Source organism: Anolis sagrei, chromosome 2 (genome assembly GCF_037176765.1).
Source record: "Anolis sagrei isolate rAnoSag1 chromosome 2, rAnoSag1.mat, whole genome shotgun sequence".
Lineage (NCBI taxonomy): Eukaryota > Metazoa > Chordata > Lepidosauria > Squamata > Dactyloidae > Anolis > Anolis sagrei.
In genome coordinates this window covers 52,816,813-52,832,105 of record NC_090022.1, presented here as the reverse complement: position 1 = coordinate 52,832,105, position 15,293 = coordinate 52,816,813, and the positions used below count along the sequence as shown (strand labels likewise).

Genomic DNA, 15,293 nt, shown 5'->3' with positions numbered 1-15,293 from the left:
GGGCCCTCCAGGTGTTTTTGGATTTCAACTCCCACAATTCCTAACAGCCTACCGGCTGTTAGGAATTGTGGGAGTTGAAGTCCAAAAACACCTGGAGGGCTCAAGTTTGCCCATGCCTGGTCTAGACTTTAAAATGCATGCAGCTTCACCACTTTAACCGCCACGACTCCATGCTCTAGCCCCCTGGGAGTTGTAGTTTACCGAGGCACCGGTGTTTGGTGGGTCGTTCCTGCGAAGCGTTGAACTTTGGGCAGGTAGTGGGCTTGGCAAGGAAGCCTCCCTCCCTCTGCCTCGGAGCGTAGGGTTCCTCCACGCTCTCAGCTGGACGGATCCACTTTGCGAGAGGGGGAGAAGCCAAAGTCCTGCCTCCTTGAAAAGACTCTACATTGGATCCTCCCTTTTCCTGGCCCCCCTGGAAAGCTGCCTCGGGGGACAACCCATTGCGTGGAGCGTGTGCTCCAAAGGGAATCCCTTTCTCCTGCGGCTCCCCCCGCTTGCAGTGTTGGTACGGCCCTGCCCCGTCCAGAGGTTTCCCTTTGCCCCCAAGCGAGAGAAGGCGCGACCAAGCGGGCGGGGGCAGGACCTCCAGCTGCCGACGTGAGCGCCGCGTCCTCTTCTTCTGCTTCTCCTGCTTCGGCGACTTCTCCTTTTCCTGATGCCTTCGCGGCAGAGAGAAGCCGAGAGTCGGGCCATGCGGAGAGGCGGAGATCCCCACAGTTTGGCCCCTCTGCCCTGCACCTTGGGGCATGCCTGGTAGAGGCCGGGATGAGGAAAAGCCGGGCGCCCCGGGTGGCCCTGGCCACTTGCCTCGCCTCCCTGCTCCTCGTCCTCTTCTACTTCCAGAGCAGCCCCGACCCAGGTGAGTGAGTGACACCTTTCGCCAAGGCTCGGGGCGTGACGGCTTCTTACTTTGGAGGCTTTTGCCTCACCTTTTGCCTTAGAATCCTAGAGTTGGAAGAGACCTCATGGGCCATCCAGTCCAACCCCCTGCCAAGAAGCAGGAAAATTTCATTTAAAACACCCCCAAGAGCCTCTGTTTAAAAGCTTCCAAAGAAGGAGCCTCCACCACACTCCGGGGCAGAGAGTTCCACTGCTGAACGGCTCTCATACTCAGGAAGTTCTTCCCAATGATTAGGTGGAATCGCCTTTCTTGTAGTTTGTAGCCACTGCTCCACGTCCTAGTCTCCAGAGCAGCAGTAAACAAGCTTGCTCCCTTCTCCCTATGACTTCCTCTCACATGGCTATCATGTCTCCTCTCAGCCTTCTCTTCTTCAGGCTAAACATGCCCAACTCTTTAAGCCACTCCTCATAGGGCTTGTTCTCCAGACCCTTGATCATTTTAGTCGCCCTCGTCTGGACACATTCCAGCTTGTCAATATCTCTCTTGAATTGTGGTGCCCAGAATTGGACACATATTTCCAGGTGTGGTCTAACCAAGGCGGAATAGAGGGGTAGCACGACTTCCCTGGACCTAGACACTATGCTCCTGTTGATGCAGGCCAAAATCCCATTGGCTTTTTTTGCCACCACATCACATTGTTGGCTCATGTTTAACTTGTTGTCCACGAGGACTCCAAGATCTTTTTCACACATACTGCTCTCGAGCCAGGCATTGTCCCCCATTCTATATCTTTGCATTTCGTTTTTCCTGCCAAAGTGGAGTATCTTGCATTTGTCCCTGTTGAACTTCATTTTGTTTGTTTTGGCCCATCTCTCTAATCTGTCAAGATCGTTTTGAGTACCGCTCTTCTGGAATATTGGCTATCCCTCCCAATTTGGTGTCATCTGCATACTTGATGATCATGCCCTCTAACCCTTCATCTAAGTCGTTAATAAAGATGTTGAACAGGACTGGGCCCAGGACTTTGGAGGCTGTTGCCTCACTTTCTGCCTTATGGGCTGAGTCCGCCTCTACACCAAGCATGGGCCAATTTACCTGCTGTCCAGAACACCTGGAGAGCCCAAGTTTGCCCATTCCTGCTCTTCTACTATACTGTAGATATGAAAGCCTTTTGGCCCCACTTTCCCTGCCCTGGCACAAGGCTATGGAATCATGAGGTTTGTCATTTGGTGAAGCACTAGCACTCTTTGGCAGAAAAGGCTCCAGATGACAAACTACAATTCCTATCACACCTTAGCATTGAGCCTTGGCAGTTAGAGTGGGATCAAACTGCATTTACTGTTTCTCAAGCCCCCAGTGGGTTAAACCACTGAGCTTGTTGACCAAAAGGTTGCAGGTTTGAATCCAAGCAGCGGGGTGAGCTCCTGCTATTAGCCCCAGCTTCTGCCAACCTAGCAGTTTGAAAACATGCAAATATGAGGAGATCAATAAGTACCACTCCAGCGGGAAGTTAAGGGCACACCATGCAGTCACGTCGGCCACATGACCTTGGAGATGTCTATGGACAATGCCGGCTGTTCGGCTTAGAAATAGAGATGAACACCAACCCCCAGAATCAGACTGACTGGACTTAATGTCAGGGGAAACCTTTACCTTTTACCTCCCAACCTTCCTAATGCCGCAGCCCCTTAATCCAGTTCCTCATGTTGTGGTGACCCCTAACCATAACATTATTTTTGTTGCTACTTCATAACTGTAATTTTGCTAATTTTGTAATTTTGAACCGATCAGGATGTATTTTCAATCATTGGACTAAATTTTGCACAAATATCCAATATGCCCAAATTTGAATACTGGTGAGGTGTTTTGTGTGTGTGTGTGTGTGGGGGGGGGGGGGGGGGGATTTAGGAGTTGTATTTGCAGGGATTTATAGTTCACCTACAATCAAAGAGCATTTCTGAACTCCACTAGCAATGGAATTGAACCAAACTTGGCACACAGAACTCCCAATGACCAACAGAAAATTTTGGAAGGGTTTGGTGGGCATTGATCTTGAGTTTTGGACTTGTAGTTCACCTACATCAAGAGAGCACTGTGGACTCAAACAATGATGGATCTGGACCAAACCTGGCATGGATACTCAATATGACCAAATGTGTTGGAGTTTGGAAAAAATAGACCTTGACACTTGGGAGTTGTAGTTGCTGGGATTTATAGTTCACCTACAATCAAAGAGCATTCTGAGCCCCACCAATGATAGAATTGGGCCAAATTTCCCACACAGAATCCCCATGACCAACAGAAAACCTCTCTGACACCCCCTCATGACCTCCCCAGGGGTCCCAACCCTCCAGTTTGAGAATTGCTGTCCTAAAGTGTGATGCATGCCTTGGTAGCAACTCTTATCATGGGGCTGAGAGTGTGTGACTCTCCCCAAATCACTCAGTAGGTTTTTGTGGCTGAGCAGGGGTCCTAGGGTGTATCTAAACCAGGCATGGGTCAACTTGGGCCCTTCAGATGTTTTGCAGCCGAGGGGAAAAAGGAAAGGACCCGAGGCTGTTAATAATGGTGAGAGTTGAAATCCAAAAACACCTGGAGGGCCCAACTTTGTCCATACCTGATCTAATCTGTAGAATGAATGCAGTTTGACTCCACTTTCACTGTTACTGGGAATTGTAGTTTGATTAGGCACTAGCACTCTTTGGCAAGGAATGTGTTGTAAAACCTCCTTTAACCCCCCCCCCCCTCCAAAAACAGTGACAAACTGCATTCATTCTACAGTATAGACCAGGAGCTCTCAAACTTTTAAAGCCCAGAGCCGGTTCATGTTGCAGGGCCGGACTCTAGTTTGAGAAAAAAATATGAACAAATCCCTGTGCACACTGCACATATCTTAATGGCAGTGCAAAACAACATGAAAGAACAATACAATATTTAAACTGAAGAACAATTTTGACCAACATAAGCTTACCAGTATTTCTGTGGGAAAGTATGGGCCTGCTTTTGGCAAATGAGATAGTCAAGTTAATTAGGGTTGTTGTTGTTGTTGTTTTGTACCTTCGTTTCAGACTTAGGGTGAAACGAAGTCTTAAACAGTGGAGAATAAAAACCTGGCTCTGGGACCAGGCCTTATTTATTTATTTACTTTATTTGTATACCGCTCTTCTCAGCCCTTAGGCGACTCAGAGCGGTTTACAACAGTTTAGGTATACGCAATACAAAATCATTAGGCATTTAAAAGCAGTAGCATCACAAATCATTAAACATCAGCATCAGTACATCAGTACATCAATATAACAAATCCATCAGGTCTCATCAATGAAATCAGAATCCAAACTCGTTATCCATTATTCCGTGTTCCGATAATGAGTCAATCAATCACACTGCTTAATCGAATGCCTGTTCAAACAGCCAGGTCTTTACTTTCCTCCGGAATACCAGCAAGGAGGGGGTCTGCAGGAAGGGCGTTCCACAGCCGAGGGGGCCACCACTGAGAAGGCCCTGTCTCTCATCCCCACCAGGCGTGCTTGTGAAGCCAGCAGGATCAAGAGCAGGGCCTCCCCAGACGATCTTAATGTCCTAACTGGTTCATAGGCCTTCTGCGTTATATTGCTATGTGGAAGGACTAGAGCAGGCATCCTCAAACTGTGGCCCTCCAGCTGTTTGAGCCTCTAGCTCCCAGAAGCCCTAATGAGCTTGTTCAATTGTCAGGAATTCTGGGAGTTGAAAGCCCAAACAACTGGAGGGTTGCAGTTTGAGGATGCCTGGGCTAGAGTATAATTCTAAATGAGTGCCTAGGATTGTGGCCTTGATGGATCACCATTAAATCTATTTTTTAAAATCCCCCTTCATTCATTTAAGAGGAATTCATTTGGGAAACTGGCTGGGTCTTCTCCTGACAGTTAGTTTGGCATGTTATGCTTTCTGAACTGAAGTACACTATGTCTTCATGCCCAGTCTGTGAAAAAAAAATTGGTAAGCAAATACCGACATGCTGGGAGATCTTTCTTAAGCCAAATCAAAAAAACAGCCCCCAGGGAATTTACTCAGAAATATTGCATATTTTCAAGCTAAGATCACTCTCCTTATCAATGTACATTTTTGCAGGGGGAAATGAAATGCAGAGTGTGCTTACTGTGAACAAAACTGAATTTTAAAAAACTGAGTTTGGCAAGTATGACAATGTCACGCAGTGTGGCTTTAGCTGAGATGGGACCCACATGGAGGCTTTTAGATCCAATATCAACTGGCTTCTTCTAGTTATATTTTCTTGTGCCATTCTAAAGACATTTGCTAAGAAGTAAGCCCAGCTCAACACAGTGGGGCTTCTTTTGAAGTTATACACATAGAACTCAATGTGACTTCACACATGTGGTTCTTAGTTCAATACAGGTTTGCACAATACACTGTCTTTTTAAACAATCTGCATTCATTAACTCCATTTTGTGTCTCCTTTATTTAATGGGGTGGAAACAGAGGGACAAAACATTTCCTTTTATATCCCTCCTTTCTCCTGCTATGGGACCCAAGGCAGTATACAATATATTGAAGGACATAACTCAGTTTTACAAAACTCTTAATTAGAAAAATTAAAATACAAATTAAATTAACATTGTATTAAAAGCACAAGTTGAAACAGCACGAAAAGGCATTTAAAACATAATGAAATAAAAACACTACATCCTTTTTCTCATTAAACACTCTCTTAAAGACACTGAGGCATCCTGAATAGAGCACAGAAAGTTGTTTTGATTCATAAGGCCCTTTCACACAGCCCTATATCCCACAATATCCGTTTTGAACTGGGTTATCTAAGTCCACACTCAGATAATGTGGGATTTTCTGCCTTGATATTCTAGGATACAGGGCTGTGTGGAAGGGCCCATAGACTCACTCCTCAGCCTGATGCCTAGAACAAGGTTTCTTAAACTTTTTCCGTTCATGACTCCTTTCCACCCAAGAAATTTGACCCCAACTATACAGACATATAAAATAACTATAAAATAAAACATTTATTGATCACAATTCAGCATTTGCAAAGCTTACTAACAGACTGATTTTTCCTTTTATGATGTACAGTTGAAGCATTTTCTGCAGAGTCCACTGTAGCCACTCCACATTGTTCCTAACAGATTTATGGAAATGTCTAGGTGGCGTGCACAAACCTTTTTCTGTTACCAATTTTTTGTGACCCCACCATTGAACTAAGGGAACCCCATTTGGGATCAAGAAGGTTCTGGTAGGAAAATAGAAAATACATCAAATAGGAAGTCTCTCAGGTCTGCAGACAGGACTGGTACCAGTTTGATTTTGTTTCTAAACTTGTGCAAAGCTATTTCAGATCCTACATCAGGAGAAAAATGGGATATACAGTGTTCCCTCATTACTTTGCGGTTCACTTACTGTGGACTCGCTAATTTGCGGGGTTTTTAAAAAAAATAAATGTAACTGTAGCAAGGAGGAAGAAGATCCGCTCTGTTGCCCTCTTTACCTCCCTCTTCCTCCTCGTCACCACCTATGCCTCACCACCTCTTGGGCCCCATGCAGCCTCCACCACCTCCTCAATCAAGGGGCCTAAGCAATGGCAAGAGGCCCAGGCAGCGACGAGGAGGAAGAGGAAGGTAAAGAAGGCGAGGGGGTGGCTCTTCTTCCCTCCTCACCCTCTTTACCTTCCTCTTTCTGATTCTTGTTGCTGCCGGGGCCTCTTGCTGCCGCTTGGCATCTAAGGGGCTCCGGTGGCGCCGAGGGCCAGGAAGGCGAAGGTAAAGTGGGTGAGGGGACAGTCTTTTTCCCTCCTCACCCCCTTTAACTTTGCCTTCCTGCTCCTGGCTGCGGCCAGGGCGCCGCTGCTGGCGGCGCTGAGGAGCAGAAAGGCAAAGGTAAAAAGGATGAGGAGTAGAGGGGGCATCCCTATTTCATGGTTTTTCACTTATCATGGGTGGTCCTGGAACGTAACCCCTGCAATAAGTGAGGGACCACTGTAAATGAAATATATAAACCGGAGATGAGATCTGCCACTCTTCAGGAACATATTTACACTTGCCAGAACTTATTTCTAGTGGATATAGATGGCAAGGCAATTTGAAATAAGTGAAAATCATATATTTTATTCTTGAAGGAACTGGGGGTGGCACCAGCCAACAGGGAGCTAAGAGTGTGGGCTGGTCAATGAGGTCAAGAAGAGTTGGAAGCAACTGAATGAATAAACAACAACAAATACATTTTCTTTATCTGCTAAGTATAAAATGTCATATTTTCCATTCATACTATAAACAAATGAAGTCCAGAGAATTTTAAGTACAGATTCAGATGGTGTTAAGCACTTGTGTTGGCATCAGTGGGTCATTAGCACATATGCAACCATCAGCTTCAGCTCTACTCAGATACAAAACCCATTGAGTTCAGTGGAGCTTACTTGCAAGTAGCTACATATAGGATTGCAGACTTAAAGGTCTAATTAAAAAGCAAGATTTTCAGTGAATTACAGGAGCAATCTTACATATGTCTGTGTTCAGTTGTTATATTTCGCAGGCTAATCTGCATTAGACTGTAGTCTTGGATTTGACTTTCTTGATTAGTATGGTATCAAAGTGAGCCATTCTGTTACGTAATAAAAGAGTCAAGATTTTTTGTTTATTTTATGAAATGATTGCAAGTACAGTGACAACTGGCCCATGAAATTCAGAGGATTAGCAATAGAGCTATCAAAAGTCAACTAAGTTCACAAAGGACCTGCTTCAATTACAGTTTATTTGAGCCCTCTGGCCAGTGAACTAATAGATATTAATCCACTAATAATTAGTGTTTTAGGCTGTTGAAAAAAATAGTGTGAAACCGAGAAGAGTCACAGTTTCACTCCTTCTTTCTGTTCTTGTAAGTAGGTTATTTCCCACTTCTGGAAAAATGTTCCTGTATCATTTTTATGATTCAACAATATACTAGTATTTCCTGTGACATTTTCAGTTATTACCAAAATTGCGTGGCCCTAAATCTTGACAGATTTTTTTTTTATCATTATGGACTGAAAAGTGACAATTCAATTTGATTTCCAAAGAAAAAACTGAATTATATTGGTGTCTGAATACCATACTACCTTAGCAAAGAATTATGGAATTTATGTTTGTATTCCATACTGTACCATAAATGTCTTAATGTTTATTACATGGGTACTACAGTTTTCTGTAAAGTTAATACTGCAGTTCCAGTAATGTTTTCCGGGAATGCCTACAGTTAATATTGATGGTTTGTATGTGTAATGGGAAAAGCACTGGAAGAATTATACACGAGCCAGGCCTCATTGGAATCAATGAAAGCTTCCATAGGTCTGGATCGTGACAAGTTGTAGGCCTTTACGTATTTAACTGGGGTTAAGTTCCATTGAATTGTCTGAATTGCAGTTTTGTGGAAGGAAGAATTAGGAACTAAAACACTGTGGTTCCAAGAAAGTAGAAGTTTTAGCTGTATTGACAAGCTTAAAACAAATAAATATCAGATCCCGATTGCATCCACCCAAGAATTTATAAAAAATGGCTGGTTTTCCATCAGAAAAATATGTAATGCATCCCTAAGATTGACTTCTGTAGTAGACTGCTACAAAGTGGCAAATCTAATGTGAGGTTCTTTTTAGAGGAGATCAAGGAGTTAAGCCCAATATTAGTCATACTTAGTAGGCTAAATGAAATCAGCTATGATTAATAAGTCCCATTCATTTCAGTAGCACTATTCTAAGTAGGACAAATTGAGCCACCGGAATTTAAACATTGGTTAGCTTTGTGTCTACTTGGTATAAATTGGCAAGGTTTTTTTAAAAAAGAAGTTTGTTTTTTTTAAAAAAAGACAACCCTAAGCATATAGAAAGAAATGTCTTGCTGACAAAGAATAAGTAGAGGTTGAATATACCTTATCTGAAATACTTGAGACTTGAAATGTTCCATATTTTGTTTTGTTTTTTGGCGGGATTTTGGATACATTGATTGCTCAGATTATGGAAGGGCTGTGCCACAATACCTTAGTGCCAAAGTGGGTAATTTTGATGGATCTGGGGGCAATTTTTCAGCTTCGTAAGCCACACTAGGTCAGAAACTGGGGGGGGGGGGGGGACTTTAAAACCATGTTTTTTGACATGGTGCCTAGCAATGCTTCTTTTAAACTTCCAGAACTGGGGAGATACATGCTTGCCTTTTTCTCAACACTTGCAGGTTAGTTGGAGGTGGCATCTTGGAGCTTGTACACATCCCACGAGCCATACTTTGACCCTTTTGTGCAAAGGGCGCAATTATACTTTGACTAGTTTGTCCTTTTCTGTCCAGGATGTTATGGAGGTGATTCTGATGCAGAGAGGGGCATACAAATAATTAAGGGGCTGGGGGTAATTTTTCTGGGAAAAAATGTTGCAACATTAAAGTTTTTGAGCACAGAAATGAGCAAGACAAGTAGGACATGATTGAAGAGTATAAAATAATGTATGCTATGGAGAAAGCGAATGAGGAGAACTTCTCTCCTTCTCATAGTACTATAATGTGTGGCCATTCAGTGAAAATGAATGGTGGACGATTTGAAACAGATAAATAGAATTCCTTCCTCACATAGCCACAAAATGTAATAATCGCTGCTAGCTTGGATGGTCTTGAAAGGAAGTCAGACACACTCATGGAGAATTAAGCTACCATTGGCTACTAGTCACAGTGTGGAGGTTCCTGCTGCTGAGTTCTTAAGTTGGAAGCCAGTCTCAAAGGAACAATAATAGGAGAAAGCATTTACTTCTGTATGGGCTTCCCAAATGGGTATGGTTGATCACTTCAGGAAGCAGGATGCTGTGTTTTGGTCTGTTGCAGGAGGCTTTCGGGTTCTGCATCAGAAGTATTTTTTTTGCCTGAAGAAAGGAATGTGTTCTCTTAGTTATTCTTCAAAATTATATTTTCTTGTCTTCATCAGATAGACATATAACTGACTTTTGAGTTAATGAAGTTCCTTTCAGTTCTTTGTTTCAGTTCTTCATTAACATTGTGCAGTAATTTAAAAAAAACAGTTAGCAAATGTACACCTCACAGGTTTCCTGTAAAGTCATCAAGCTGACTTCTTGTGCTTCTCGGTTTTGGTTTTAAGAGTCATCACAGATTCTATTTTTAAGTTGGTTTTGGTGAACCTGACGTAGGCGGCATAGTGGCACACACAGCTTGTCATTAAGCTTGAAACATAAGATGTGGCATTCATCTCTGTCTCTTCCAGTAAAGAAAATTGCCATATCTTTCAGAAGAAAAGGCTTTTTCAAAACAGCATTCATTTCTATTCTCCATATTGTCAGTTGCTATTTGTGTGGTTCATTTTTTTAGGTTTCCCACTCAGGCAATTAGGTAAGACTTCTATCAGCAAAACAGTGGAGTGTTGAATTCTTAGACCTTCAGTGAACCCAAAGATGACTGTTTGTCTGTTTCTGTGTTCTTGATAAAGAATTACCTGTACCTCTTCAAAATAAGGGTATTTTCAATGTCCAGATGAGCTCCCTCCTATCAGCTCCAGTTCCTCATGCGGGGACATGAGAGAAACCTCCCACAAGGATGATAAAACATCAAAACATCCGGGCATCCCCTGGGCAACGTCCTTGCAAACGGCCAATTCTCTCACACCAGGAGCGACTTGCAGTTTCTCAGGTCGCTCCTGACACGACAAAAAAAATATGTCCCACTTAGATCAGGTACATACAGCCTTCAAACCTGCAGGGTATTTTTTTTTTTTTTTTTGCTAGACTTTGCTAGGTATATGCCAACCAATGCTACCAAGGTTACAGTGCCTTAGGCATCAAAGCCAGTTGTAAAACAATGGAAGAAACAAGTTCCTTCAATCAACTCCATAACACAGAAACCTGTACCTTGTGCTGATACAGTACACCTTAGGGCAGGGATATCAAACTAATTTACATTGAGGAGCACATTAGCCTTCTAAGGGCCATTGAATCAATGGAAGGAGAATCTGTGGGTACATAGGGCCAACTATAATTTTTTTACATAGTAGTCAGTACTCTTTAGTTTTTACTTAATTTGGGTCCCCAGATGTTATTGAACAACAACTTCCATCACTTTTGAACTCCTATGCAGACTGGTTATAATGGGAATTGCAACCCAACAATATTTTTGGCTTTTGGGGAAAGGCTAAAGGACATTTTAGAATCAGACATCCTATCCACAAGCCTTGTGTCTCAATTCAAACCCCACTCTCCTGACTAAACAAAACAAAGAGCAGCCTTCCAGTTATTTCATCACAACTCCCATCAGCCCTAGGCATGATGTCTAATGATTAAAAAGATGGGAGTTGTAATACAGCATCTAGAGGGCCACAAAAATGGGCCTTGAGTTTGACACATGTGCCTTAGGGTGTCCCTAAGTAAGAAATGACTTAGCAAGTAAAGTTTTGGGGTTTTTTTTTTTTGGTTTTTTAATGTTTGTTTTTTGTTTAGAGGAAAAATTGGACAGCATAAGATTTACACTGGCCATTGATGAAGACTACAAGTCCAAACACATCTGGCTTCTGTTTAAATAAAGCATCAGATGAGATAGTGGGCTATGATTTTTTTCCTTCAATAAACGGATGACCTAAATACATAAGAGTGTAATTTATTGAAAGATAGGAGGAAGTAGAATTATACCTGCAGAAAAGATAACTGCAAAAAAGATAGTTGGAAGACATATTTTTTGTTATTGGTATTTTTTAATTTTAGTAATTCTTTATTAGTATAGTGGTAATTATGGTCAGTGTTGTGTTTAACTTTTGTATTGTGTAGTTTGCAGTTGGCAATCAGTTGTTTGTGTTTGTTATATTATATACATAATCCGTTCGTATTTTATGTAGTTCTTACATAGCAGTAATAAAATTAAAAGATTAGTTTATGGGGGGAATAAACACAAATTATTTGCATCCTGTGGACTTTCTCTCTTTCTGCTCTTTATAGTATATATACTGTTTAGTATTAATTTGAAAAAAGAGAGATTGTTTTAATGATTTTGTATACATAGAGAGAGAGAGAAACACAGAAAGACATAGAACATCCTCACTATAGAAGCATGGGATTTGTAGGTTGGTGGGGACTATCACTCTTTGGCAGAGAGAGCTAAAGATTTTATAAAACCATGACCTCCATGATTCCACAGCATTTAGCAAAGACAGTTGAAGTGTCAAACTGCTTTCTAGATGAACCCACAGACACATATAAACACAGACACATGCAAATACATTTTATATTGATATTAATATCCTAACTCTGTTTACTTCTTTCCTTTCTTTTTGTCCTGTCACATGATATCAATTTATTCAGCATATTAGGGAGCATTTGCTAGCATTCAGTTGGCTGTGCACAGGCTCTCATCAAGACCAAGAGTTATTGCAGGGTCAGGAGTGATGTACGCCTCCAGAAGTAGTTGGGATCAGCAGAGTCAAGAAGAAGGAATGCTGGCTCTTGTACTCTTGCAACATCTGCAGAGCTGTATGTTTCCAACCCCTGCCTTGTGTTATTGGGAGTTCTCATCAGGGGCTCCTTCACACAACATTCTTGTAGCACCATGGTTCCACTTTAACTGCCATGGCTGCCTCCAGTGGAATCCTAGAAGTTGTAGTTTGGTGATGCAGTAGAGTTGCTTTCTAGCTGATAATTCTAAAAAGTCCTTTCTAAACTACAAATCCTAGGATCCCATAGAATGGGATTATAGTGTTAGAATTCTTCAGTGTTGAAGGGCCCCAGGTGAAGCATCTATACATTGGTCTGCAGTGTGTAAATACCTATTTGCAGATATTTAGTGACTGTTGAATTTTAGGGGCAGGTGAGCTGGCAGCATATTTGGCATCAAAAGTGAGCTTGGTGGTGTGGTCCCATTCTCTTCTCAAGATGCTTGTTCCAGAGTTTGGATAAGATAATTTGTAGCAATACAGCTCCTTATGTATTCTAGGAAAATTGCCATGCTGCATGAGAGTTGTAGATGGAGACATTTCTGGTTTTTAGGTAAGTGAATAATAAGTCTACAGAGGCAGGAGGTTGTGATCCTACTGCCTCTTTATACATTAAGTTTACTCAATGTTATGATCTGGAAAGAGATCTGAATACTTAAATTGCTCTGAATTTTTGTTCATTTAGGATAAAATGTAACACCTTCTCAGACAGGAAATAGAGCAAATTTTCACTGGTTATACAGGAAGGAACTCATTAGCATTTCAGATATTTTGTCCCCACAAAGGTTTTAACCTTAACATGTTCGTTCTCTTCAGTGTTTTGATAGTCGTAACTCTACAATGAAAAATTGGACAGCCATGAAGCAGGGAAGAAAGAAAGAGATATCTGTTTATATTCATTATTCTTTGTACTCAACAGGATGCCCATCTTTTAAAACACTTTGCTTTTTTAAGATCAGAAAAAGCTAGAGAGAGAGAGAGAGAGAGAGAGAGAGAGAGAGAGAGAGATCTAACGGAATATTTGTGTCCACAATGGAAACTAATTGTTTGCTGTATGTCTGTCCTCCAATGAAATAGAAAATAAGGGAATTCCACATGGACAGAAGGAAAGACTAGTTAGCTGAAAAACCCTAAAGATGGCAAGCCCTGTCTTATCTTGGGATCTCAGAAGGGTCAGCCCTGATTAGTACTTGAGTGGGATATTGCCATTGAATACCAAGTGCTGTAGGCTATATTTCAATAGAAGGACAAAATGCAACATTTTAAAAAGCCCTTTTGCTATAGCAAAATTGATATATGCATGTATATATTGCACTACATAGGGAACCTTTTAAAATGAAAAGAATGGCATTAAATACAAAAGTCTTCATGGAATGATCTGTGTATATAAACGTGTGTTCATAAGAATACTCAGCACATTGTAGATGTGGCCATTTAAGCACACACCTATTTTTTTTTCCTTTCCTGTATACAGGAAAATGTTTTTCTGATAGAATTTCTATTTGGGATTCAAGCCTCTGTCTTTAATATAGTTGCAAAAAACTTCTGGCTATATTTTAAATCAAAATCTTCTGTTTGAATCTAAGCCCTTGGCCCAGTTCAGTTAGAACAGTTTGGTGTTCATAGGCTTCAACTGCATTCTGCATTTCCTTTCATTCTTCCCCAAATTTGATTAAGGGCTAACACCATTTTGGGCAGTAAATAATAAATACTCTTCTTGTCTCTTGAGAGTGATGGGGATTTTGTGGAAAACAACAAGACTCAAAAACAATTTGTTCTGAAATGAAATGTGTCAAACTGATAGTTTATCTGTGTGCTTACACGTGTAGCACACAGCAGAATAAAAGATGCCTCAACTGTGTTCCTTGTGGTTTACTATTATTCATTATGTCCCGCCCATTCTCCTTGTGGCTGAACCTTGTTTTAGGGAGAGGGCTCAAACTTTTTTGGTCACAGAACCCCTTCAGTAGACTTTGTTTTTCTGCAGAACCCTAACTCCATCCCTGATTTTTTTTGCTAAGCATTGTGAATCCACAAAGTTCTTCCTTCTTTCATCTGCTCCTCTTGTCTGAGTATTTTGTATAACATTAGTTTGGAAATGAAGAAAAAAACATTTTAAATATAACCACATTTATTTTGGTATAAGAAAATATGTGATAATTGATCTTTTTTCATTGCACTTAAAATACTTCTGTGATTGAGCTTTATGCCTGAAATCTGAATATGTAGATCTGGGGTGGCATCCAACTTATTTGTAAATTTGATTTTGATTTAAGCAAAAGCTGAAAAAGTGTTTGAAGATAACCTGCACTCTCCCTTCCTTCATATTAGAAACAATTGAATACTTGTCCATGTGTGGTTTTAGTTTAAAATCAATTTTAAAATTGATTTTTTAAGATTTTAAGAAACACTAGGATGCTTTCCCAGAACTCTATGGGTTTCATGGGACACAGCTTAAGAACTTCGGACTTGGAGAGCTCATTTACAGTTCAGACTGAAACCTGGGCCGCAATAACATGGAAGACACCTCCCTGTGATTGGAGACAGAGTATAGCCCCAAACGTAATCCACAAGGCTTCTCTACCCCATTTTGGGGCTCATCTACACTGGGCAGTTTAGCCTAGTATAAATTGGCCCCTGAGCAGCCCTGGATCTGGCATGTTTATGCAGAATCCATGGCTGTGGCCTCACCTAAGTGTCACTGCCTACAACTACTCCTAGCTGGTCATGCAGCTCCATTTAAGTTCCTGGCTATTGCTCTGTTGATGCCCACACACCCAGGAAGAAGAAGAAAAAGGGGAGATTCCCATTGTGGGGATAGCTAGCAGTCCATTCAGGGTGAGTCCAGGTTTTTAGGCTCATGTAGATAATCCCCTGGATATCTACCATTTATCTTGCATACAAACTGAGCAAGGGGATTTCAATATATAATTAAGAGGGAAAGCAAACTACCTCATGAGTATTTTTGCCTAAGAAGTTCCTTTGAAATAATTGGATCACCATTGTTTGACAGACT

The 15,293-nt window shown here is 41.5% G+C and overlaps 1 protein-coding gene across 1 annotated transcript in view; it reads left to right on the top strand.

Annotated features, from left to right (window-relative positions):
* Positions 1 to 471: 471 nt before the first annotated feature.
* The window catches only part of CHST13 (carbohydrate sulfotransferase 13), a 53,022-nt gene continuing 38,200 nt past the window's right edge, over positions 472 to 15,293 (top strand). Inside the window, exon 1 of the mRNA XM_060766200.2 lies at positions 472 to 859. Coding sequence (XP_060622183.1) covers positions 766 to 859 — 94 coding nt within the window. The 5' untranslated portion in view covers positions 472 to 765. The remainder of the gene's footprint in view (positions 860 to 15,293) is intronic.